This window comes from Manis javanica, chromosome 3 (assembly GCF_040802235.1).
Source record: "Manis javanica isolate MJ-LG chromosome 3, MJ_LKY, whole genome shotgun sequence".
In the NCBI taxonomy this organism is placed as follows: Eukaryota; Metazoa; Chordata; class Mammalia; order Pholidota; family Manidae; genus Manis; species Manis javanica.
The window spans coordinates 165,134,797-165,161,194 of NC_133158.1; the positions used below are offsets into that span (position 1 = coordinate 165,134,797).

The window sequence follows — 26,398 nt, forward strand, 5'->3', positions numbered from 1 at the left end:
CCACAACCACAGCATCGTCCGGATCCCTGTGGAGGCTTTTTGATGATCATCCCCCGGCACAAGTCCTCCAGAGAGTGCTGATGCCGGAAGCTCCTCATCATATCGTATCTTAGTTCATTTTCTGGGTATCCAAGCTAGGCGTTGATCTTCTGCATAGAAACAAACAGACCCTTTGCCCACACTTTGACATGCCCTCTATACCACTGTGCAGAACTCATTGGAGGTCAGCACACAGTAACTGCTTTTTTTTTTTTTTATTAAGAGAAAGGAATATTATCAGAGAAGAGTACCTCCATAGCTGATCATCTGACACCCTTTAAGTGATCAACATTAAGGATATTTAAAGCATGCGTTGATCTTTGATTTACCAATAGTTTTATCCTATCAAGGAGTAATCCCCCTTTTCTTTCTTTCTTTTCTTTTTTTTTTTTAATTTTTAATCTACACTTACATGAACAATACTATGTTTACTATGCTCTCCCCTATATCAGGTCCCCCCTAACAACCACATTACGGTTACTGTCCATCAGCTTAGCAAAATGTTGTAGTAGAGTCACTACTTGTCCTCTCTGTTTTGTGCAGCCCACCCTCCCCTTTCTCCCTCCCCTCCATGCATGCTAATCTTAATACCCCCCTTCTTCTTCCCCCTCCCCCTTATCCCTCCCTGCCCACACATCCTCCCCAGTTCCTTTCCCTTTGGTACCTGTTAGTCCATTTTTGGGTTCTGTAATTCCGCTGCTGTTTTGTTCCTTCAGTTTTTCCTTTGTTCCTATACTCCTCAGAGGAGTGAAATCATTTGGTATTTCTCTTTCTCCGCTTGGCTTATTTCACTGAGCATAATACTCTCCAGCTCCATCCATGTTGCTGCAAATGGTTGGATTTTTCCACTTCTTATGGCTGAGTAGTATTCCATTGTGTATATGTACCACATCTTCTTTATCCATTCATCTACCAATGGACATTTAGGTTGCTTCCAATTCTTGGCTATTGTAAATAGTGCTGCAATAAACATAGGGGTGCATCTGTCTTTCTCAAACTTGATTGCTGCGTTCTTAGGGTAAATTCCTAGGAGTGGAATTCCTGGGTCAAATGGTAGGTCTGATTTGAGCATTTTGATGCACCTCCATACTGCTTTCCACAATGGTTGAACTAATTTACATTCCCACCAGCAGTGTAGGAGGGTTCCCCTTTCTCCACAGCCTCGCCAACATTTGTTGTTGTTTGTCTTTTGGATGGCAGCTATCCTTACTGGTGTGAGGTGATACCTCATTGTAGTTTTAATTTGCATTTCTCTGATAATTAGCGATGTGGAGCATCTTTTCATGTGTCTCTTGGCCATCTGTATTTCTTTTTTAGAGAACTGTCTGTTCAGTGTCTCTGCCCATTTTTTAATTGGGTTATTTGTTTTTTGTTTGTTGAGGCGTGTGAACTCTTTATATATTCTGGATGTCAAGCCTTTATCGGATCTGTCATTTTCAAATATATTCTCCCATACTATAGGGTTCCTTTTTGTTCTATTGATGGTGTCTTTCGCTGTACAGAAGCTTTTCAGCTTAATGTAGTCCCACTTGCTCATTTTTGCTGTTGTTTTCCTTGCCCGGGGAGATATGTTCAAGAAGAGGTCACTCATGTTTATGTCTAAGAGGTTTTTGCCTATGTTTTTTTCCAAGAGTTTAATGGTTTCATGACTTACATTTAGGTCTGTGATCCATTTTGAGTTTACCTTTGTATATGGGGTTAGACAGTGGTCCAGTTTCATTCTCCTACATGTAGCTGTCCAGTTTTGCCAGCACCATCTGTTGAAGAGACTGTCATTTTGCCATTGTATGTCCATGGCTCCTTTATCAAATATTAATTGACCATATATGTTTGGGTTAATTTCTGGAGTCTCTAATCTGTTCCACTGGTCTGTGGCTCTGTTCTTGTGCCAGTACCAAATTGTCTTGATTACTATGGCTTTGTAGTAGAGCTTGAAGTTGGGGAGTGAGATCCCCCCTACTTTATTCTTCTTTTTCAGGATTGCTTTGGCTATTTGGGGTCTTTGGTGTTTCCATATGAATTTTTGAATTATTTGTTCCAATTCATTGAAGAATGTTGCTGGTAATTTGAGAGGGATTGCATCAAATCTGTATATTGCTTTGGGCAGGATGGCCATTTTGACGATATTAATTCTTCCTAGCCATGAGCAGGGGATGAGTTTCCATTTATTAGTGTCCCCTTTAAATCCTCTTAAGAGTGACTTGCAGTTTTTAGAGTATAAGTCTTTCACTTCTTTGGTTAGGTTTATTCCTAGGTATTTTATTCTTTTTGATGCAATGGTGAATGGAATTGTTTTCCTGATTTCTCTTTCTATTGATTCATTGTTAGTGTATAGGAAAGCTACAGATTTCTCTGTGTTAATTTTGTATCCTGCAACTTTGCTGTATTCCGATATCAGTTCTAGTAGTTTTGGAGTGGAGTCTTTAGGGTTTTTTATGTACAGTATCATATCATCTGCAAATAGTGACAGTTTAACTTCTTCTTTACCAATCTGGATTCCTTGTATTTCTTTGTTTTGTCTGATTGCCGTGGCTAGGACCTCCAGTACTATGTTAAATAACAGTGGGGAGAGTGGGCATCCCTGTCTGGTTCCCGATCTCAGAGGAAATGCTTTCAGCTTCTCGCTGTTCAGTGTAATGCTGGCTGTGGGTTTATCATATATGGCCTTTATTATGTTGAGGTACTTGCCCTCTATTCCCATTTTGCTGAGAGTTTTTATCATGAATGAATGTTGAATTTTGTCAAATGCTTTTTCAGCATCTATGGAGATGATCATGTGGTTTTTGTCTTTCTTTTTGTTGATGTGGTGAATGATGTTGATGGATTTTCGAATGTTGTACCATCCTTGCATCCCTGGGATGAACCCCACTTGGTCATGGTGTATGATCCTTTTGATATACTGTTGAATTCTGTTTGCTAATATTTTACTGAGTATTTTTGCATCTACATTCATCAGGGATATTGGTGTGTAATTTTCTTTTTTGGTGGGGTCTTTGCCTGGTTTTGGTATTAGGGTGATGTTGGCTTCATAGAATGAGTTTGGGAGTATTCCCTCTTCTTCTATTTTTTGGAACACTTTAAGGAGAATGGGTATTATGTGTTCTCTGTGTGTCTGATAAAATTCCAAGGTAAATCCGTCCAGCCCCGGGATTTTGTTCTTGGGTAGTTTTTGATTACTGTTTCAATTTCTTTGCTCGTAATTGGTTTAACTTTTGTGTTTCTTCCTTGGTCAGTCTTGGGAGGTTGTATTTTTCTAGGAAGTTGTCCATTTCTTCCTGGTTTTCCAGCTTGTTGGCATATAGGTTTTCATAGTAGTCTTTAATAATTCTTTGTATTTCTGTGGAGTCTGTCGTGATTTTTCCATTCTCATTTCTGATTATGTTGATTTGTGTTGATTTTCTTTTTCTCTTAATAAATTGGGCTAGAGGCTTATCTATTTTGTTTATTTTCTCGAAGAACCAGCTCTTGGTTTCGTTGATTTTTGCTATTGTTTTATTCTCAATTTTGTTTATTTCTTCTCTGATCTTTATTATGTCCCTCCTTCTGCTGACTTTAGGCCTCATTTGTTCTTCTTTTTCCAGTTTTGATAATTGTGATGTTAGACTATTCATTTGGGATTGTTCTTCCTTCTTCAAGTGTGCCTGGATTGCTATATACTTTCCTCTTAAGACTGCTTTCGCTGCGTCCCACAGAAGTTGGGGCTTAGTGTTGTTGTTGTCATTTGTTTCTATATATTCCTTGATCTCTATTTTGATTTGTTCATTGATCCATTGATTATTTAGTAGCATGTTGTTAAGCCTCCATGTGTTTGTGAGCCTTTTTGTTTTCTTTGTAGAATTTATTTCTACTTTTATACCTTTGTGGTCTGAAAAATTGGTTGGTAGAATTTCAATATTTTGGAGTTAACTGAGGCTCTTTTTGTGAGCTAGTATGTGGTCTATTCTGGACAATGTTCCATGTGCACTTGAGGAGAATGTATATCCTGTTGCTTTTGGATGTAGAGTTCTATAGATGTCTATTAGGTCCATCTGTTCTAGTGTGCTGTTCAGTGCTTCCACGTCCTTACTTATTTTCTGCCCAGTGGATCTATCCTTCGGGGTGAGTGGTGTGTTGAAGTCTCCTAAAATGAATGCATTGCAGTCTATTTCCCTCTTTAGTTCTGTTAGTATTTGCTTCACATATGCTGGTGCTCCTGTATTGGGTGCATATAGATTTAGAATGGTTATATCCTCTTGTTGGACTGAGCCCTTTATCATTATGTAGTATCCTTCTTTATCTCTTGTTACTTTCTTTGTTTTGAAGTCTGTTTTGTCTGATATTAGTACTGCAACCCCTGCTTTCTTCTCACTGTTGTTTGCCTGAAATATGTTTTTCCATCCCTTGACTTTTAGTCTATGCTTATCTTTGGGTTTAAGGTGAGTTTCTTGTAAGCAGCATATAGATGGGTCTTGCTTTTTTATCCATTCTATTACTCTGTGTCTTTTGATTGGTGCATTAAGTCCATTTACATTTAGGGTGACTATTGAGAGATATGTACTTATTGCCATTGCAGGCTTTAGATTCGTGGTCACCAAAGGTTCAAGGTTAGCTTCTTTAGTATCTTACTGCCTAACTTAGCTCACTTATTGAGCTGTTATATACACTGTCTGGAGATTCTTTTCTTCTCTCCCTTGTTATTCCTCCTCCTCCATTCTTCATATGTTGTGTGTTTTGTTCTGTGCTCTTTTTAGGAGTGCTCCCTTCTAGAGCAGTCCCTGTAGGATGCCCTGTAGAGGTGGTTTGTGGGAAGCAAATTCCCTCAGCTTTTGCTTGTCTGGGAATTGTTTAATCCCGCCATCATATTTAAATGATAGTCATGCTGGATACTGTATCCTTGGTTCAAGGCCCTTCTGTTTCATTGCATTAAATATATCATGCCATTCTCTTCTGGCCTGTAGGGTTTCTGTCGAGAAGTCTGATGTTAGCCTGATGGGTTTTCCTTTATAGGTGACCTTTTTCTCTCTAGCTGCCTTTAAAACTCTTTCCTTGTCCTTGATCCTTGGTATTTTAATTATTGTGTGTCTTGGTGTTGTCCTCCTTGGATCCTTTCTGTTGGGAGTTCTGTGTAATTCCATGGTCTGTTCGATTATTTCCTCCCCCAGTTTGGGGAAGTTTTCAGCAATTATTTCTTCAAAGAGACTTTCTATCCCTTTTCCTCTTTCTTCTTCTTCTGGTACCCCTATAATATGAATATTATTCCTTTTGGATTGGTCACATAGTTCTCTTAGTGTTGTTTCATTCCCAGAGATCCTTTTATCTCTCTCTATGTCAGCTTCTATACATTCCTGTTCTCTGGCTTCTATTCCTTCAATGGCCTCTTGCATCTTATCCATTCTGCTTATAAATCCTTCCAGGGATTGTTTCACTTCTGTGATCTCCTTCCTGACATCTGTGATCTCCCTCCGGACTTCATCCCATTGCTCTTGCATTTTTCTCTGCATCTCATCCCATTGCTCTTGCATTTTTCTCTGCATCTCTGTCAGCATGTTCATGATTTGTATTTTGAATTCTTTTTCAGGAGGACTGGTTAGGTCTGACTCCTTCTCAGGTGTTGTCTCTGTGATCTTTGTCTGCCTGTAGTTTTGCCTTTTCATGGTGATAGAGATAGTTTGCAGAGCTGGTACGAGTGACCGCTGGAAGAGCTTCCCTTCTTGTTGGTTTGTGGCCTTCCTCCCCTTCGCAAGGCGCTGGGTTCTTGCAGGTGTGGATGTGGTCTGGATGTTGTCCTGTGTCCTCTGGTCTCTATTTTAGGAAGATTTTTCTTTGTTATATTTTCATAGCTCTATGTGTTTTTCGGAGGAGATTTCCACTGCTCTACTCATGCTGCCATCCTGGCTCTGCCAATTATCATGACTTTTAACAAAATTGAGCTATGCTTTTATTTAGCTGCAAGTATGTTTTATGTAGCCGATAGAAGATAATTAAACCTTGGGGTTAGGTAATGCAAAACTTTTGACTTTTGTTTGTTGTTTAATATTTACATTCTGATATACAAAGACCTTTAATATTTACATACTGATACAAAGACCTATAATATTGACATACTGATAAAAAAACACCTGAGCTAGTCTTTAGTTCTTTGTTAGGATTAAGTAGAAGTGAATATTGAGAATTATATAGTAAAGCCAATTTGACCAATATAGTTAGTTAGTAATGGCTTTTATGTATATTGTGTAGCAATTGTACTTTGCCCTGAGTAATTTACTTACAGAGTATAAATTTCAGCTCTAACTTAGGTTAGAGCATTGGTCTTATGAGAAATATGCTTCATGGTTTTAATTGCTTGGTTTGGAAGCAGTAAGAAATATTATATAATGGTACATCAATAGAGAAGAAAATAAGTATACTCTATTGAGTGTCTTAAGGAAAAAAAAGTCTCCTGAGTAAGGGAGGATAAACTTAAAAAATCTTAACTGAAACACTTGTTTAAATTACATTTTCTACCTCCTAATTTTATTCTTTTTAAACAGTCAGTCTTTGAATGCCAGCTGTGCCTTCATTGTTGGACATGGTCCTTGTTGATTTTTATAGCAATAAGATAATGTGCGAAATCCAATGTATGTAATTCCCAAACAATGTGAACAACTTCTTGGAGGTGATAGAGAAGGGAAGGCTCTTCATAGAGGAGTAGGATTTGGATAGCAGGCAGAGTGGACAAATTATCCAGTCCAAAATGGCAGTAGTGCCATCGTATAGAGGAACCCTCTTCTATATCCTTGCTCACTGTATGTACTTGTGAGCCATAGCAATAGCCAGTTGCACTTATTTCCCCAACCATTCTTTTCCATAAAAGAATTTGTTCTAATGGCTTATCCTTTGCAGCTAATACTTGTCTAAACATCAGAAATGACTCTTTTCTCTTAACTCTTTAAGCTTAATTGGCCAAGTATCAGAGACTAGGTGCATGCTAATTATTCCTTCATCTCTCGCTGCAGCTGTTTTCTTTCCACCTGGACTAATTCTAAGATAATTATTTTTTTGCTTCCTAAGTTATGTGACTCTGTTACCATTGAACACATTCTGATCCAATTCAGAAATACAAACTCTCTGTATAATCGCATACTAATACAAGCAGTAAAATGTGTACCACATATTTAAGCGCACAGTTTTAAACTGAGTCCCTTAAAATATAACAACTGTATTGTAGTTTTTAAAATCATATCAGTTTAAATAAATATATATGCACACACATATGTATTTATAATATTGGGTGAATGTACTTTAGTTTGTTAAACATGATTTGCGTAAAGGGATTATGCATAATTTTCTAAGTTTTTTTATAGTGTCCTTATTAGTTGTAGTTTCCAGTGACATCATTTTGGTTGTGTTTGTGCTCATGAAAACAACTGCTAGTTTGAAAATGGTATGTATATTAACATATACATGCATATAATATAAATGTATACTGTACATCCACACCCCTACAAATGTACATACACACAGGTGCACACACACTCATAATACCCAGCGGTTTTAATTTGAAGGAGATAAGAGTTATTGTAGTCTTCACATTCTATTGATGTTCTTGGTTTTGGATAAGCCAAGACTTTATTTGGAGGAATTAAGTGTATTGTGTCAAAAATGCTGCTGTATATAGCATGTCCCTGCCAAGGTTTTTTATTCAAGAGTTTCAGATAGACTATTAAATAGCAGATTAGGGCCCTAGGAACATTACATAGAAGAAATTGGCATCAAAAACTCAGTTTTAGATATTCTTACTACAAAGTTTTTACAAATTGAGTCATTCAAAAATTACCTTAGAAATTACTATGCAAAAGGAAAGTAATCTCTTTTATAAAGCATAGATATCTTCATGTTTTTCTTCAAAGTTAATTTAATTCAGAAATCTGTAAGTTTTATGTTGCATTTTTCTTAAAGAAAATTGTGTGCCAGCTGCTTTGATTCTATTACATTTTACTTGCGGTATATTATATCTTGTTCATACTATAAAATCTTTAAAATAAAAACAAGTGATTTCAGGCATTTACAGCCTTTTGCCTCTGTGACTGCAGCCCTAAGAATGCTCAGGCTTCAGAAGAGGCTTGTGTCTGCTCTGCTGTGGCAAAAAGGTCTGGTTGGACCCCAATAAGACCAATGAAAGTGCTGACACCAACTCCCATCAGGAGATCTGTAAGCTGATCAAAGATGGGCTGATCATTCGGAAGCCTATGACTGTCTATTCCCAAGCTTGATGTTGGAAAAACACCTTGGTTCACCAGAAGGGCAGGCATATAGGCTTAGGTAAGCAAAGATTATCTGTGCTGGATGCTTGAAAGATAAGATACTGTGAATCTAAGAAGATTGACTGCCACATGTATTAGAGCCTGTACCTGAAAGTGAAGGGTAACATGTTAAAAAAAACAAATGTAAAGAAGACATCAGTAAATGGAAAATACATCCCATGCTCACGGGTAGGCAGAATTTATATTGTAAAAATGGACATTCTGACTAAAGCAATTTACAGATTCAATGCAATCTCTATCAAAATACCAACAGCATTCTTCAACCAACTAGGAAAAATAGTTGAAAAATTCATATGGAAACAAAAAGACCCCAAATAGCCAAAGTAATCCTGAGAAGGAAGAATAAAGCAGGGGGATTATGTTCCCCAACTTTAAGCTCTACTACAGAGCCAAAGTTATCAAAACAATTTGGTACTGACACAAGAACTGACCTATAGATCAAAGGAACTGAGTAGAGAGTCCTGACCCAATCATAGACGGCCAATTAATATACGGAAGGAGCCGTGGATATACAATGGGGAAATGACAACCTCTTCAACAACTGATATTGGCAAAACAGGACTGCTACATGTAAGAGAATGAAACTGGATTATTGTCTAACTCCATACACAACAGTAAACTTAAATGGATCAAAAACCTAAATGTGAGTCATGAAACCATAAAACTCTTAGAAAAAAACATAGGCAAAAATCTCTTGAATATAAACGAGCAATTTTTTCCTGAACACATCTCCTTGGGCAAGGGGAAAAAAGCAAAAATGAACAAGTGGGACTACATCAAACTAAGAAGCTTCTGTACAAAAAAGGACTTCATCAGCAGAACAAAAAGGCCCTATAGTATGGAAGAACATACTTGTAAGTGACATATCTGATAAGAGGTTAACATCCAAAATATATAAAGAACTCACAAGCCTCAACACCAAAAATGCAAATAACCCAATTAAAAATGGGCGAAGAATATGAACAGACACTTTTCCAAAGAAGAAATTCAGATGGCCAACAGGCACATAAAAAGATCCTCCACATCGCTAATTATCAGGGAAATCCAAATTAAAACCACAGTGAGATATTACCTCGCACCAGTTAGGATGGCCAACATCCAAAAAACAAGGAACAACAAATGCTGGCCAGAATGTGGAGAAAGGGGAACCCTCCTACAGTGTTGGTGGGAATGTAAATTGGTTCAACCGTTGTGGAAAGCAATATGGAGGTTCCTCAAAGAACTAAAAATATAAATGCCATTTGACCCAGGAATTCAACTCCTAGGAATTTACCCAAAGAAAACAAGATCACAGATTCAAAAGACATATGCACTCCTGTGTTTATGGCAGCACTATTTACAATAGCCAAGATACGGAACCAACCTAAGTGTCCATCAGTAGATGAATGAATAAAGAAGATGTGGTACATATACACAATGGAATATTATTCAGCCATAAGAAGAAAACAAAAATCCTGCCATTTGCAACAACATGGATGGAGCTAGAGGCTATAATGCTCAGTGAACTAAGACAGGCAGAGAAAGACAAGTACCATACGATTTCCCTCATTTGTGGACTATAACAACGAAGCAAAACAGAAGGAACAAACAGCAGACTAACAGATTCCAAGAAGAGACTAGTGGTTACCAAAGGAAGGGGGTGGGGAGGGAAGGAGAAGGGGATTGAAGGGCATTATGATTAACGTACATAATCTAGGAGGTCACAGTGAAGGCGGTATAGCACAGAAAAGACAAGTAGTGACTCTATAGCATCTTTCTATGCTGATGGATAGTGACTACAATGAGGTGTGTAGGGGGGACTTGATAATAAGGGTGAGTGTAATAACCACAATGTTGCCCATGTGAAACCTTCATAAGATTGTATATCAATGATACCTTAATTTTTTAAAAAATGGTTTCTTATAGAACACATCCACAAACTGAAGGTAGACAAGGCTCACAAGAATCTTCTGGCTGACCAGGCTGAGGCCTGCAGGTTTAAGGCCAAGGAAGCATGCAGGCACTGTGATGAGCAGCTTCAGGCCAAGGAGGAAATCATCTGAAGACCCTGTCCAAGTAGGAAGAGACCAAACAACAAAGCACCCTGCTCACCTGTGCATAGTGTCCTCGGCAGTTACGAACATCAGTCATTCACTGAAACAGACTTTATGTGCCAAAAAAAATTTTTTTTCAGATGTATACAAACAGTTGTTTCATATACTGGCTGGCCGGAGGTTTTATTCCTACATAAAATACATTTATAACAAATCATGAAGTTGTTATTGATTTTGTAGTGATTTTGCAGTGGGTGGAATGGTAAAGAAAAATAGGTACATGAGATCATGCACATCCGGGTGATCTGGTGTGTTGAAGTAGGTGAAAGGGGAATTTAATTGGGGGCTCTTCTGTGCTACATGAAGAATCAGATTTGCTTTTGCTGTTTAGGAACATTCTTTCATCATATCCAGGTAGCATTGGACCTAGTTTAACTCAAGAGCCATGCAGATCAGCATAAGCATACGTAGGGTTTGAAAGAAACTGGATCAGATCTAAAAAGAATTAGATTTCTGTGAGCAGCAGTTTTAACTATAACTAAAACAATACTTGTTATTTGTTTTCAGAGTTAATGCAAAGAATACTATTTCTAGTAACTTTGATATGAGGAATGTTTAGAGACTAGTGAAAATTTTAGGATTCTTCTTAAGCCTATGTACAAGACTGAATTAATAATCTAGATCTAATGGTTTTCAAACGAGGAAAGCTTATATTAAAGTTGGAAGACTGATTCTGTTTATACAGATAAATAGGCTTACGTTTTCTGTCATAAACTCATATAACATGCCCTGGATATGGGGTGTGGGGTGTTGACTCCTGATAGGAGATTGTTGGTCGTCATACTCCAAAGCAGAAATGACACAAATACATTCTATTTCCAGAGAAGAATATTTCTCATCTGTAAATAGGTGATAAGGGTCTTCCAAAAAAAAAAATGCGGCAGTTCTTCATCTACATGATTTTAGCTTTCTTTTAAAACATGAAAATTAAAACATGAAAATCATGTTTTAATTATAGAGCAATGCTTATTAATGAAGGAAGAATATTTAACCATGGAGTTAAAATTGTATAGGTCTCTTTTACGGATGCTTTCTTTATGGATGTTTCCATACATTTGTAATTTGAATGGCAAAGTGTTTAGACTTTGATTTGCTAAAATTTTTCTCCATCTATGAATGGCAAATTGGCAAAACCTGAAAATATTGGATAGCAAAATAAATATAGAAAGAGTAAAACTTGCATCTTTTTAAGTCAGAAACAAAGTACTTATAGTTAACTAGATAGTCAGATTTAGGAGAAATTTTTAATTGGTAATGTCTGAGGTGATTTTGAAGATAATGTAATTCTCTTTCATCTTAGATGTCTGTACCATGATAATCAGGTAGAAATAGGAAGTTTTGATAATTGCAACATACCTGTGAATACATTTTCCCATGTAATTTTACTGAGATCTGCCTTTTAGGGTGAAGAGTAAGAAGGAAGGAGAGAAGGGAATTTGCTGCAGTTAATTTCCCTGCCTTTTTCTTTGATCTCTTTGTAGGACTTATGGTTTTTCCAAAACCAGTGACTGCATTGGAATATTCCTTCAGTGTGTCTGATCCAGAGTCCTATAAAGGATACATTGAAGACCTTAAGAAGTTTCTAAAGTGTAAGTATGTTTTCTTCAAGTAAGGTAAAAGATTTTATTTATTACTGAAACTAGTACCAAATTATTGCTTTTAGAAACATCATTTTTAGAGTTTGTTTTATCTTTATCTTTTTTCTTTTTTTTTTTTTCTGTTAAACACCGTCAAGTGAGAGGATTTGTAAATAGATTTTGTAATTAGTTGTGAGACTATTCTAACTTACAGAAAGATATATAGTGGTCTAAGCCTAACTGGCAGTTGATTTGGTTTTTCTATCCTATAATAAGTATGTGAATTCATTCAAATATAACATGGATATCTGTGTTACAGTGAAAAGTATTTGACTAATAGAGTAGGGTGGGGGTGAGGAATAGTGTTTATCAATTTTAAAAAGTATCTATCAGTTGAGTTTCTCAGATCTACCAGTTTGTTAGACTTTCTAACAGCCATCCGAGCCCAGTTTTTCTCCTGTTCTGTTTGACCTAACAGCATCGTAGTGACAGTCATGAAAAATCATCCAGTGCCCTGACCCTCCTCGTTCTTGATCGCCTCACCTCTTCGTCCCCTCATACCTACTAGAGTCACTCCTTAGAATGTGTAAGACTCCATTGCCAGAATCACTGATTGAGGCTTTCCTAACTCAGCCCTCTATCCTTTGAGTTTGCTTGTTTAACTTTCTCTCACTATTCTTCCACCTCATTGGGACTGCTAGTTTGCTGCTTTATTTTATCACGGCCCCTCACCTGTGACTTCTCTTCTTACAAGCTTAGTAGTAGTAGTAGATATTAATATATAAATACAAATGTGATATAATAATAATAATATTATTATTATTCCATGCTTTTTCATTTCATTTTTACTTCTGCCCGTACTCGAAAATCCCTTGGCTCTCTCTCTGTTTATCATAAACTTATAAACGGGTGAAGCCATACCATTCTCCTAGAGGAAGTCATCTGACTCTTGGGTGAGGCTCTTCCTTTGAGTCTGCCTCCTGAGCAGCCAGGTGCTGCTGAAGAAAGGCTTTCAGCAGGATCCCTAGCACTTTGAACACTTGGTCCCCTTCCTCACATGGACAACCTGCTCGACTGTCTGGCAACCTATTGAATTTTCTGGATAATTTTCTGAAGGGATTATTTCCAACCTCCATACAAACCTTTAATCCCTTACTTTCCCCTCTAACTCACTTCGTATAACCTGTTTCCTGCATCAAAAATAGAAGAACTCAGAAGCGAACTCCCCCAGTCTCTCCATTACCCGTAAAACAAAGCCGCTGTGACGAGCTGCCCTTCCTCTCACCTAAGGCTGCTGTACTGTCAGGCTTGGATCTCATACCCTCTCAGTGTCTCAGAAACCTTGTGCTGTTTACTGTCCCTTCCTGTTGGTATGCAGAAATCCTCAACAGCCTTCTATCTTTAAAACCTCTTTTGATCCCACATCATCTACTAGCTATCTTCCTAAGTCTCTTTCCCTTGATAGTTAAATGCATACTTACTATTACTAATTTAAAGATGTTTTTGTGAGAGTATAATCTGTGACCTGAAAATCAAATAATAAAGAGAAGGTCTGTAATGAAAACAGTTTCCTGCCCTGTTCCTTTCTTGCCACAATCCTATTAATTTATTCAGTAAATATTGTCTCAAGGGCATTCTTTGTGTCAAGCACTCTTTTAGGTCCCATCGGTGAACAAAAGAGGAATTTTTGTCTTCATTGAGCTTATAGTTCAGTGGCATGTTAGAAGGTAATAAGTGCTATGGCAGAAAATAAGGCAGAGAAGGGAGATAGAGAGGGTTGCAGTTTTAAAAAGGGTGGTCTGGGAAGGCCTCATTGAAGGTGAATGCTTGAGGAAAGATCAGAAGATGAGGGAACTAGCCATGGAAATACCAGCAGTAGGTACAAGGGCCCTGAGGTTTAATAATGTCCAGTGTGTTCATAATTCATCAAGGAAGCCACAGGGGCTGGATGGAGTAAGCTTAAGGAATAGTAGGAGGAGCTTGAGGGCAGGGAGTTATAGGAGGACCAGATTGTATAGATTATAGGCCCTTGTTAAGTTGTTTTTTTATAGTGACCAAGATGGAGGTTCTTAAGCAGAGAGTAATAATATGATCTCAGTTTTTTAAAGGATCAGGCAGGCTGCTTTTTGAGACTAGACTATAGGAGAGAAACAGGGAAGCTAGTTAGGCCACTACAGTAATCCAGATGAGTAGAGTGGTGGCTTGGCAAGAGACGGAGCAATGGAGGCTGTGAGAAATAGTCTGATTCTGGATACATTTTCAACTGGAAATAACTTACATTATTTTTCTTCTGTATCTTAAATACTACACTTTTCTGTTGGTTCTTGATTTATCACTTTTATACACTTCCTTTACTTCCTGCCATGATTGATGAGTCTTTAGTTCTTACATGCCTTAGAACTGCCCCCATTCTCAATTCAATACATACTGAATTAGTATGTTTAGTTTCATTATCAATTCCCTTTTTCTACCTAGCCTTTATGTCTTGTCCTGTACAGACACTCTCTTCTGACTCCCTTCTTTGTGTGCTGTCATTTGAGGTATTCTGTTGAGTCCTTTCTGGAAAACTCCTTCCCTAGAGCTCATCCCCTCCTGCTGTAGTGGGATGGCTCCTGCTGAGGCCTGTTACCGAGCTGTCATTCTGCAACTTCTTTTCATCACCTTCTTTAGTTGGATCCACTGTTTTTTAGTTCCTCCCTTTTATCTTAATTTACTCTCTAGTTGTGATGGACTATATTCTCAACTAACTTTATATGAAAAGATATACGAAATGTAATTTTTGAGTCCTCCAGTTTCTGAAAATGACCTAATTCTGCTTTGGTAATTAATCGTTAACCATGTATGTAGAATTTTAGTTCCCTTGTATTTGCTTTTTTCTCCTCTGCAAAGTTGTTGTGGTTTTGTTTGTGTTTTGTATTTCCTTGGGTTCTACAATTTCTGTCTTGGTTTCAGTCTCCAAAATATCACTTGACTGGGAACTCGATGGGCTCTTTCATGATGAAGACAGGTTCCCCAGCTAGGAAAAATATCTTCTATTATTGCTTTGATAATTTCTTCAATTTTCTTGTTATTTTCCTATAGCTATTATGTTGATTGGATACTGGATTTGTTTTCCTCTCTTTTCTGTTTTCACTTGATTTTACTTTCTGGAGGATGTACTTGACTCTAACTTTCACACACCACCACCACCCATTTTTTAAATTGTCCTCACTGATTCTTAGAAAATCCTTTTTCATGTTTAAAAGATACAGTCTCTGGTTAACAGATACATTGTCTTCTCTACCCCCCAACTCCTTGCCGCCACCCCCCCTTCCCCCCATGGGTACTAATTAGAATTTTGTCTTTCCTTTCCAGTCTCTTTTTTTTTCCTGTTTACCTGATCTTTCTTTTTCTTATTTTGGGCTCTTAGGTGTGTGGGGTCTTTGGTTATTCTGTCTGGGATCAGTGACCTTTCTGTGTTCCCATTATGCCTTGGACAGGGGTCTTCATAATCTGACCATTCATCATCAAACTTGCACCTATGGTGATTTTGTGTAGAAGAGAAAGTCAGGATAAAAACAAAGTCATTGGACTAAGTGTATGTACTAGAAGCTCTTGGGGGAAATTCATGAAGGACTTGAATATTTCTTGCAAAATAATCTTATGATTATGTCACATAAGTCAAAAAAGGAAGTGATGAATGTCATATACTATTTTGTTGTAAAAGTTTTTGCCTACTGCCCAATGCCTGAGTCATTCTTTGCTTTTAAATGAGTATATAGTTCCCATGATGTCCTAATTTTTTATAAATATTAGGTGAACCCAGAAATTTTGACAATGTAAAAATTTTTTTTTCCAATGTAGATCCACACTTTAATTTAAATTCATTTACTTTGCAATTGTGGTTTCTGTTTTGGTTGAATCATTTTATGTGGTTGTTTTCTGCTAAGTCACATCCACACACAGTAGTTTTTATTGAGGCACAATTGTGGCATATCTTAACTGTTTATTAGTGAGGATTTTTTCAATAGACTAAGCTCATTGGGGGCAGAGAGCACAGCAGACTTGCTCACAAATGTGCTACATTTGCTTAACACTGTGGATGCAGAGCAAACATTCGAAAAACCATTGCGTATTTCTCCCTCTCCTTTTTTTGCCATCTCTAAGTTGTGACCATTTTACTCCTTTATTATTCAAATATTTCTAATCACCTTCATCTCTGCTAAAATCACCCATCTAAGCTTACATCAGTTCACACTTACCGCAGGAGCTCAGTTCTGTTGCAGTTGCCTTAGTGTAGACTGCCATAGCACTGTATGTTTTCAGCCCCTTCAGTTATGATTTTATACTGGGTGTCCATTTTCCCAGTACACTGTAAGTGCTTTCAGAGCAGCACCAATGCCTTTTTATGTGTCCACCGTTGTTTATTTTGGCCAACAGCATAGAAAGCATTCAATAATGCAATAGGTATGGTTGGCACCACCTAATGGTGACAAAAGAGATTGATCTGTGGTCTTTTTGTATCATGGAAATGCAATAGACTTTAGAGCACTGGGTAGCTGTTAAAAATTTTTAAGGAACAAGCTTAACATTGTTTCCCTAAAATTACCTGGTAATTAGCATTGCTGTTTTTGTCTTTGAAGAATGTTGTCCAAAGGATGGTATATTCCTGGTTATGCTTAAAATCTTTTTTGGCTGATCAGAGAACACATATATTTCCTTTTTAGCATATGATTTAAAAGAACAGAAGAACCTCACAGCTTGTCCTGATGGAAAACTTTCTGAGCAGAAGGGTCCAGTTTATTTTGCATGTCAGTTTCCTGTTGCCTTACTTGAAGCCTGCAGTGGTGTGGATGATCCTGATTTTGGCTACTCCAGTGGAAAGCCTTGTATTCTTGTGAAAATGAACAGAGTATGTACATATTTTATGTTGCAGCTTTTTTCCTAATATCATCTTTTAAGAAACTGGCAACTGTTAAATTTTATCTCATTTGGAGGCTGGGTAAAAGGCTATCAATGATATTAATTGACCTTTGGAAAATTGATACAGAAAAAAACAAGATTGGTTCATAAATTAATCATGGATTAGGGAGTAAAGCAACTTCAGCTTTTCCCTTGAGGAAATAGCTCTATGCCTGAAGGCACAGATCCATGCTTCAGGGGGCAGATGTTCTGGTAGTCATACCCAAGATATGGTTTTGTTATTGTGCAGTGTTCATTTGAATCCTGTGTTGTAATTTGAAATTCTTTGGCAAATCTGTAAGGTTTGGTTTATTTAACTTTTTCTATTTAGTATCAAATTATATATATATAATTAAATAGTAGAAACAAAGAAAATTGCATTAGAGCTCAGTGGACTATTGTGATTAAAACAAGGTAGCAGCCTTTTGCTGTGCTGTACAGAAGAGGTGCCCCAATTGTTCAGCCCTTAGCAAATTAGGAAGCCAGTGTTCTCTACATGTAAGTCTAATAACATGGGGTCATTGTGCAAAGGAAGATGTTTTCCTGCAGAGTTGTGCTCTGATACAGTTATCCTTTTGATATCTACAAGATCTCCCTTGAAGAGAGAGGTCATTCCTGGTGATTTAGTTAGAGAAAAGGTAGTTTCTTGAACAGAGGTGTAGAACTCCCAGGATAGGAGTTTGCATATCACTAAGCAACCACTGATAAGCAAATTGCTACCATACCTAATAAAAGTAAAACTTGGGACTTCTGAAATTGGCACTGCTAAGGAGTTTCCCTGTAGGGAGAGCCGGCTGGACCTTGAAGTGCCCAGACTGACACCCCTCGGACCTCTCCTTCTTGCCCTCCTACCATGGACAGCATCTGGTTCCTGATTATCCCATGGCACTCTAGAGATCATTCTGAAACACTGCCTCACACATAGTAGGTGCTCAGTAAATGATTAGGGGGGTGAGAGGAGGGGCTTCAGCAAGACTATTAAAATTAAGCCAAAAGTAATGTGAAACTCCATGATCTAGCTTATAAGAGGAATTAAATTTACTTACTTTAACAGGGGTGCTTATTTGTAACTCCATCCTCCTAAGAGTGCCTTCACAACATCTAGATTGCTGGAAAATCTATTCTCAGTATAAACGAAGAGAGGAAGTTCCAGTTCTCCTACAGAACCAACCTTTAGAGTTTATTTTCTTTTGAATGATGAGGGTCTGACATTATACTTACTGATAGGGGCAAGGCTTTGCAGGGCATGGCAGGAAGACAGCATCATATGCACACAGGGATCAGTAATGAGATGTGCATACCAAGTATAGCAGGGGATTTGATTCTAGGATAATTTTGTTCCAAAGTCATTACATGGGCAAGGATAATTATTGCTGGTAATATTATTATTTAGCTTGCCACAATAGTTGTCTTTTGGGACAATAAGAGTTAGTGATATCCACTACTTACAGCCTCATTGTATAGAGCTGAATGGTGCTGTGAGAGTCTTAAAATGGGATTCTTCCCAATGTGTGCGTTTTGTGAAACAGCCAAGTGTGAAATGTAAGGCTCTGTGGAAGCCAGCCTAATGGTGGAAGCATTGTTGGGCATTATGACCTAATGTGTTTTCATATTCTTCATTTCATAAAGAACAGTTAATTTTCATGTTGTTATGTCTCTGCAGTTCTTATTTGCATTGGTGATTTATTCATATAAATAATGAAATTTAAAGGTTTCTGTTTCTTGTTTTAAGGGCAGCAAACTGCAATACTATGATTTGGTCAATTCTTTGGTAGCTGATTTATTTTCTCAGTTGTCCCAGTACAGTAAAGATAGCTAACTGGTTAGATTATTACATTCAAAGTCTGTTTTAACCCTCTAAAATAAAAGTAAAGGCAGATAGAACGTGGTCTCAGTACACAGAGTGTTTCATCTCAATGCTTTCACCCTGTTCCCCAGCAGCAAAGGTGGAGATTCTGTTGTATACATTTGTGTTTCAATTAATCAATATTTCTTTGCCTTAGATAATTGGATTAAAGCCTAAAGGAGTACCAAGGATAGAATGTATTTCAAAGGTTAGTATTCAAAAAATAACCCAACTTCTGTTAAAGCTTTAGTATATCTTTAAAATACTTTAAAAGTCAATGAGTTGAGTCATCTTCTTTTCTTCTCTGTCACATTTTTAAAGTTCTCTGTAGTGCCTTTCTTAGAAAAATAAAATTCCACCAGACTTTGTGGGTAGCCCTTCTTTTGGCGAATGATGATTCAGAAAGACTTGTTTTCCATTTGTATTTGATTTCACATATTGTTTATAGTTACATATGCCATATTTCATTGATTCTGATATTCATTATTTTTTTCTAGCTTAGTAACTCTGAAATTGGGATTGGCTTTATAATTGATAGTGTCCCAATAGTGTATCATAAGATTTTTTCTTTCTTAACAATATATAAATTGGTAGACATCAATGGAATCTGAGATTTAATGAAATGCTACATTTACCTTAAAGTAGAGGCACTATTTTTCTCTCCTCTCCTGATTTTATTTTATTCCAACATGCTGTGCAGTTTTCATCTCATAACTTCTTTTTTTTTCCTCTCCATGCTGCAAGTGCTACTAAGACAAATATGTAAATGATGGGTAAGAGTTCTGAGGAGAAACTGTTAAGTTCTACATTTAATTTTACCATTGTGAAAAGTATTAACATTCCAGCTGCATATGCCAGGAGTATTTTACTAGAAATGTTACATTTAAATTGCTTATAAGGTTTGTGGGAAAAAAGAAAATTTTGCAATTCCTTTAACCACCAGTGGATTTCTTAATTGGGCAGAAACTTGTTGCTCAGTGGTTCTCAAAGCTGATCATGTGTCAGAACCACTTGGAGGGCTTGTTGGATCCCATTCCTGCAGTTTCAGGTCACATTTGGGGCAAGGCCTCATATTTGCATATCTAACTAATTTCCAGGTGATGCCAGTGTTGTTGGTCTGGAGCTCATACTTTGAGAACTCCAGCTTTTTAATTTCATTTTTGAATATTTATTCACTATTTATAATAGAATAAAAAGCAGAGAAGTTTGTGGTTTCTCATCTGGATTGAAGTATATGCATGTGTGACCATAAGCAATTTACTTTATCTCCTTATGCCATAGTCAGCTCAGCAGGAAACTTGGATAGAAAGCCAGAATCTCACTTAAAACCAGATGCTACATATAAACCAAGCTTTTCTTTACCTTCTGAAAGTCTAGTGAGTGTATACTATCACTCTTAGGACAAAACAATACCGGCTACAAGATGCATTTAGAAAAAGTGTTGTGTAACTCTTTATGATCCTCCTTGCTTACAAGTCTTTCTAGTAGAAAGTTCCTGAGGCATGGATGCTAGGCTTCAGCCAGGTAGAAGTACTAATTTTCTGACAGTGCACCTGTGTGCAGGCGCTTTTGCCTTTGGATGTGAGCAGGCCGCATAGGTAATCTTGGAATGGTCGTCTGTGGAGCCAGCACTACCAAGAAAGGAAAACACACATGTAGGCCAGAAGGCACAAGCTTTAAACCCTTTTCCTAAGGTTTCAATTTTGTAAGTCTTTAGCCACTACAAACAACTCCATGTAGCTCTTGTCTTGGGGTTTTAAATGGATTTTTCTTCTTGTTTATCTATTATGTATCCTTTCCTTCCAGAATGTTAGGGGAAATGTTAATGAAAGATCCTGATCTGATGACTCAGATTTTAGTTTGCTGTCTTTTTTGGTTTGAAGAATTATGTTGTGAAGTACATAAGATTATCAAAATAAGTGGAGTTTGTGTTTTGTTCAGTCCTAGAAATTTTCTTTTTAGAAAAACATAGTTGCAAGAAATGTTTGTAAGACTTTACATTTTACTCCTAGGCTAGTGATGAAGGAGTAATCAGGTGGAGTCCATAAATTGGGAACATTTACTGCATATCATAGTTGCTGTTTCCATTAGATTTATCCATGTCATGTTCTTTAAATTCTTTATTTGACTTATTTTTTATGTAATACATTTGTCTTTTATTTTGTCTTCTTAAATTTGATTGGCTTTAATTGATTTTATACAAGAGTCCTAAAAATACTGAAATGTTGATCACAGAACATGCTCTTAGAGGTGGCCTTTAAAGAATGGTTCCTGCAAAAGATGTAATATCCCTAGTTATGTCATTAGTTTTTTTGGTATTTTCTTATCTTATAAAAATGGATCCTGTGCATTTAAGAGAATTTAGACAAATGCAGAAAAAAATTAGTAAATGCTACCCAGAGATAACCACTGCTTAGAACATGTGGTATATATTCTTCAACTCCTTTATAGGCCATGATTGTATGAAAGAAACAAAATACATTAATTTTAAAACTATTTTATTTTCAGTGAAACTTAGTGACTATTGATAGACACTTGGACTTAGTTGCTCATAGTTTCCAATATGATGCCTGCCACTCATACTTAGAAACCTGGCTTGTATGCTTCACCGTAAAGTATCTCATCATTATTCAGATACGCATTTCAACCTCTCAAAATTTCTAAATATTTGTTTTCACAAAAGGTATAAAATACAAGTAGTTTAAGTAAAAGCCTGCCAACATTATGGTTTAGGTACAAACCAAGAGAACAGTTAAGAGTCTGGCATACATGGGTGATCCTGAGCAGGAGACCTTAACTCTGAGCCTTAGTTCCCTTCTGTGTAGTTGACTCTGCCCACATGAGGGTTGTTCAGGTAAATATAAGTTAAGTGTGGCATCTGGCTGGAAACAAGCTATAACCCAAAGAAAACTTCTTTTACATTTTGGGGAACATACGTGTTTCTGTTTAAGCTCATATATTAAGGGAAAATAGGTTAAACAAAAGCTCTTAGTGTAGACAAGCACTAATAGTGAAGTGATTATTTTTTTCCTCCGATATAAAATGCTAGCTATTTTATAGACTTAATACTTTTTTAATTAAGGAGTACAAAGGTAGGCTGGTATTTGAATAGTGATTGAAAAATGGCTTGTACAGTTTTTCTTAGCCTTATTACCTCCTGCTTGTCCCACACACCTTTGATCTGACCACTGTATGCTGTGTGCTGTCTTGCCTCTGTCACTTGTGCTTGTATTTCTCTCACCCCCGTATACATGTGCTGCATCATGATAGTTAAATAAGCAGAGAGCAAATCTCCCTACGGGAAATTCTTAGTTTTGCTATAGTGTTTCATGTGTGCCTTCAAAGTAGAAATTAGTTTATTCAATTTCAAAAGATGTAAAATTGTAAAATTCAAGGGGTCCGTAATGTTTCATTTTAATTAGTGCTTAGTAAACTTGTCACTGATTTTAGTCATTTTTTTTTGGTTATCTACTTAGTGTTAAAGTTACAGTCATTAAAATTAGACCTGTTTAGAATATGTTACATAAGAATTTTTGTACATTGCTTATTTATCAGGAAGAATTCTAGAGAGAAGTAATAGCACAAATGGATTAGATTATAGATAATGATTAGATTTGTGTTTGTTGTGTTTAAATGCATGGACTATATAATTCCAGTAGACTCCTAATACTTTTAATTGATTTATATGTGCTTGTAAATTTATTCAAGGGAAGCATGGCATTTAAATTTGTTAACAAGGGCTTTGCTTGGAGTACCTTAAATTTTCCCTAATAGTTCCTGTTAGTTGCATCAGAGTTTCTCCCTCTGGTTACAGTTATTTTGGCTATAATTCACATGAAACTTTCAAACCTGCTGCCTCCCTGAGTACTACATTTTAAGTTGTGGCATTAATGTAATGTATAAAATTCCATTTCAGTTTTTATTCATTTCAGGAATACTTTGGTCCCAGACCTACTAGTGCATTCCTGCTGTCGATGGCTAGAGAACTGGCATTTGGTAGTTGGAAGGCAGATAAGATCTTAGAGAGTGTATGAGTAGAGCTGGCTATAAATTAGAAAGGACTCATGGAAAAGCATATAGAATACCAGGAAATGTAAGAAGAATCAGGATAGTTTGTGTCAGAAGGTTTAAATCAAGGTGAGCAATTCTCTCCTTAAAAATACACTTAAAATTAATGTGTTGGAGCAGTATTGTAGTTTCCCCATACTGTTCATAAATGATACTGGATTAATATAAAAACACTTTTTAAATTGTTATTTGTGACCTAAAAGGGATTTCTTTTGCTTTCAACTTAAGGATGAACAAAGAACTCTTCTATCAACTTATCCTCCCAATGGAACTATAGATTTAAAATACTTCCCATATTATGGGAAAAAGCTTCATGTAAGTATTGAGAAGTTCTTAAGTGGTTGTGACTCTTGGGAAACTGGCACATGTATTAAAATGTCCCTGTGTGGAGGAGGTAAACACAGGGCCCTGTGTAACTTGTCCATCATCTATTCTGGTTTTTAAATACAAATGGTGATGGCAAATGGAGATACTGCATCTGCAATTCAAAACACAAAACCCAAGCAGATAAGTTAAAGGATGATAATTTTCAAAATACCATTTTCTCTTTCATTATTTAGAATGGGTTAAGGGAATGTAGAGAAGTAATAAGGAAATAAAAAGGCTTGGTACCTGGAGACAACTGCATTGTAGTGTAATTGCTTCCATATTTTTTCTGTAAGTATATGAATATAAGCATCATTTTATAAAATTAGAACCATAGTGTATAATATATACTTTTAAAAACTTTGTATTTTAGAAATTGTTTCCAATTTAAAGTGGCTAGAAGAATAAAAAATTTCTGTAGACCTTTTACCCAGATTTCCCAAATGTTAGTATTTTACCTCATTTGTCTTACCATCCTCCATTTGTATATAATTTTTTCCCCTGAACTATTTGGGGCTAACTTAAAGATATGGTGCCTTTTTATACTAAATGCTTGAGTATTATTTCCTAAAAATAAGGACATTATCTTAACCATAATATAGCTATAAAAGGAAATTAACATTGATATAGTGCTATTCAACCTACAGACTATTGAAATTCCACCAGTTCTGGGATATTCTTTTTCACAAAAGAAAGTGTTTTCCTGGTCTAGGATCTTGTTGCATCTTTAGTCACCTTTAACCTAGAACAGTAATAGATGTAACCACTGTTGAATCTTTTGTCACCTGTACCCCGGAACAGTTCCTCAGTCTGTCTGTTTCATGCCCTTGTACTCTTCAGAAATAAATACAGACCTCTTTTGGCTTGTTTTATGTTCCTAAACTGGAGTTTGTCTGATGTTTGCATGATTAAATGTCGATTGTATAGTTTTGGCAGGAATGTATGAGAATATATATTAGGAGGGACACGGTATTGATTGGTTCCATTAATGGTGATGGTAACTTGAATACCTGTGTAAGGTGGTGTCAGCCAGGTTTCACCACTGTAAAGTCACTCTTTTTCTTTGTAATCAGTAGCAGTATATGGGGAGGATACTTTGAGAGTTTGTAAAATTATGTTTCTCCCATAGCTTTAGCATTTGTTGATTCTTGCCTGAATTAATTACTTATAGTGTTGTCCCCAAATATTTTTCTTATTTCATCCTTTTTCCATTTACTGGTTGGCATTCTACTGTTGGGAAGAAGTTTTCCTTCTCCACTTTTATTTTTGTTATATCATTATTTTCTCATGGATTCTTACTTAATTCAGAGATTATAATCTATTACAATCATTACTTAGATTGTTGCTAAATTTGTCGCAGGTTTTTCAGGTGGGAGCTTCAGGCAGCTCCTGTGTCCTTCTGACACTCCCAGTGTTCCTTGAGCACCGCAAGATATTCCAGGTTCATCTTGTACTTTCCCTGCCCAGCACGGGAGGCAGTCCCTAGTTCCTTTTGGTGAAGAATTATATTTAGGAACTACAATGATAGTAAAATATTTATGAGTTTATTTGTGCCAGGTTACACAGCGGCCATAAATAAGGATATAGGAGACCAAGTAACATAGGTAACATAAGATAGATCTTATGCATGTTTATTCAACATAATAATACTCGGACAATATAAGGCATATACTTTTCAAGCACACCTGGAACAGTCACAAAAATCTGTCAGAAAGAACATTCTTAAGTTCCATACAGTGTAAATATATTACAGACAGTACTTTCTGATCACAGTGCTAGAAATTGTTAAAATAAAAGGGCACTCCCAAAAGAGGGAGGGGTGGAAACCTATTAAACAATTCTTGGGTTAAAGGGGAAACCAAGATTATTGAATATCTGGAAAATAATGATAATGAAGCCCAACATAATCACAACCTCTGGAATATATTTAAAGCAATGCTTAGAGGAAAATTCACAGCCACAATACTTTTATCAAAGTGGAAGCAAATGACCATCAGGTTTAAAAAGAAAAATACAGAATAGAAAATAATAGGTCTAATTAAAAGATTAAAATCTTGTTGGTTTTTTAAAAAAATTTACAGAATGAACTCTTTATTAAGTGTAGATGAAATTATAATAGAATTTGAATTAATGTGCTCTCCTTTGTTTGCCAGGTGAGGTATCTGCAGCCGTTAGTTGCTGTCCAGGCTGCCTTTGATGCTGACAGCACCGAAAAAGAAGTGACAGTTGAGTGCAAGATCGATGGATCATCCAACCTGAAAAACCAGGATGACCGCGACAAATTTTTAGGACGAGTTGTGTTCAGAATCACAGTGCGTGCGTAGTGGGAGTCAGGATTATCTTCACAGAGTAAATGTTGTGCTGTTTGTCTTCATTTTGTATCAGCTGGACCTGCCATTCTAGAATTCTGAGACCACCTTGGAGAGAGGTGGGGTGGTACATGACACTGGGTGACACCACAGTGTGCTTCCGGGTCATAGTGTTCGGGGTCCTCTGAAGTAACTGCCTGTTGCCTCTGCTGCCTTTTGAACCAGTGTCCAGTCGCCAGATAGGGACCATGAACACCTAATTCTGAACACGCAGAATGGGAGGGTCTTGTCCTATTTTTATGTGGTTTAATTGCCAAGAGTCTAAAGCTTAATGTGCTGTGCTATGTAAATATTTTATAGATTCAACACTGGTTAACTGTCATATTTTGATGCCAGCAAAGTTTTAGGAATTAAATGGTACCTGACCAACATCGAGTGACTTGATAGCTTCAAGAATGTGGTGTGGGGAGAAGTTCTGTATGTGAGGAGAAGAAAAGAAAATAAAAGTGGATTTGAAAGGTTGTCTTGGATTTTTTGTAAAATTATTTTTTACAGGCTGAACTAATCTGTGGATCTTTTTAAGAACACAAACTTGTAAAACATGTTTTTAAAAATAGTGATGGGATTATTTTTAGTGCTGGAATTAAATCTCATAAAATACTCTAGTCCATAGGTGAAATGTAGTGTTTTTAGGTTTGCCAGTATAAATATGCTAATTTTTTATGAAATTAAATTCATAAGATTTACATTATACAATAGTTTGTGAAATATCTTGCTACTGCTTTTGTTTAGCAGACTGTGGAATCTTAATAGAAAATATAAGTTGTGAAATATAAAAACTCAGAATTTATTCAGAGCTTCAAACCAAACAGCAGAA

General features: G+C 36.7%; 1 protein-coding gene and 1 pseudogene across 3 annotated transcripts in view; both read left to right on the plus strand.

The window, feature by feature from the left end:
- ATP1B3 (ATPase Na+/K+ transporting subunit beta 3) overlaps window positions 1–26,043 on the plus strand; it is a 56,812-nt gene extending 30,769 nt beyond the window's left edge. For all 3 annotated transcript variants that reach the window (XM_037005345.2, XM_037005344.2, XM_037005343.2), the window contains 5 exons: window positions 11,896–12,003; window positions 16,698–16,882; window positions 18,936–18,986; window positions 23,075–23,161; window positions 25,366–26,043. In XM_037005345.2, the coding sequence (XP_036861240.1) occupies window positions 11,896–12,003; window positions 16,698–16,882; window positions 18,936–18,986; window positions 23,075–23,161; window positions 25,366–25,536 (602 nt within the window). In that variant the 3' untranslated portion in view covers window positions 25,537–26,043. The remainder of the gene's footprint in view (window positions 1–11,895; window positions 12,004–16,697; window positions 16,883–18,935; window positions 18,987–23,074; window positions 23,162–25,365) is intronic.
- Window positions 8,099–11,290, plus strand: LOC118970029 (large ribosomal subunit protein eL19-like; annotated as a pseudogene).
- Window positions 26,044–26,398: the final 355 nt, after the last annotated feature.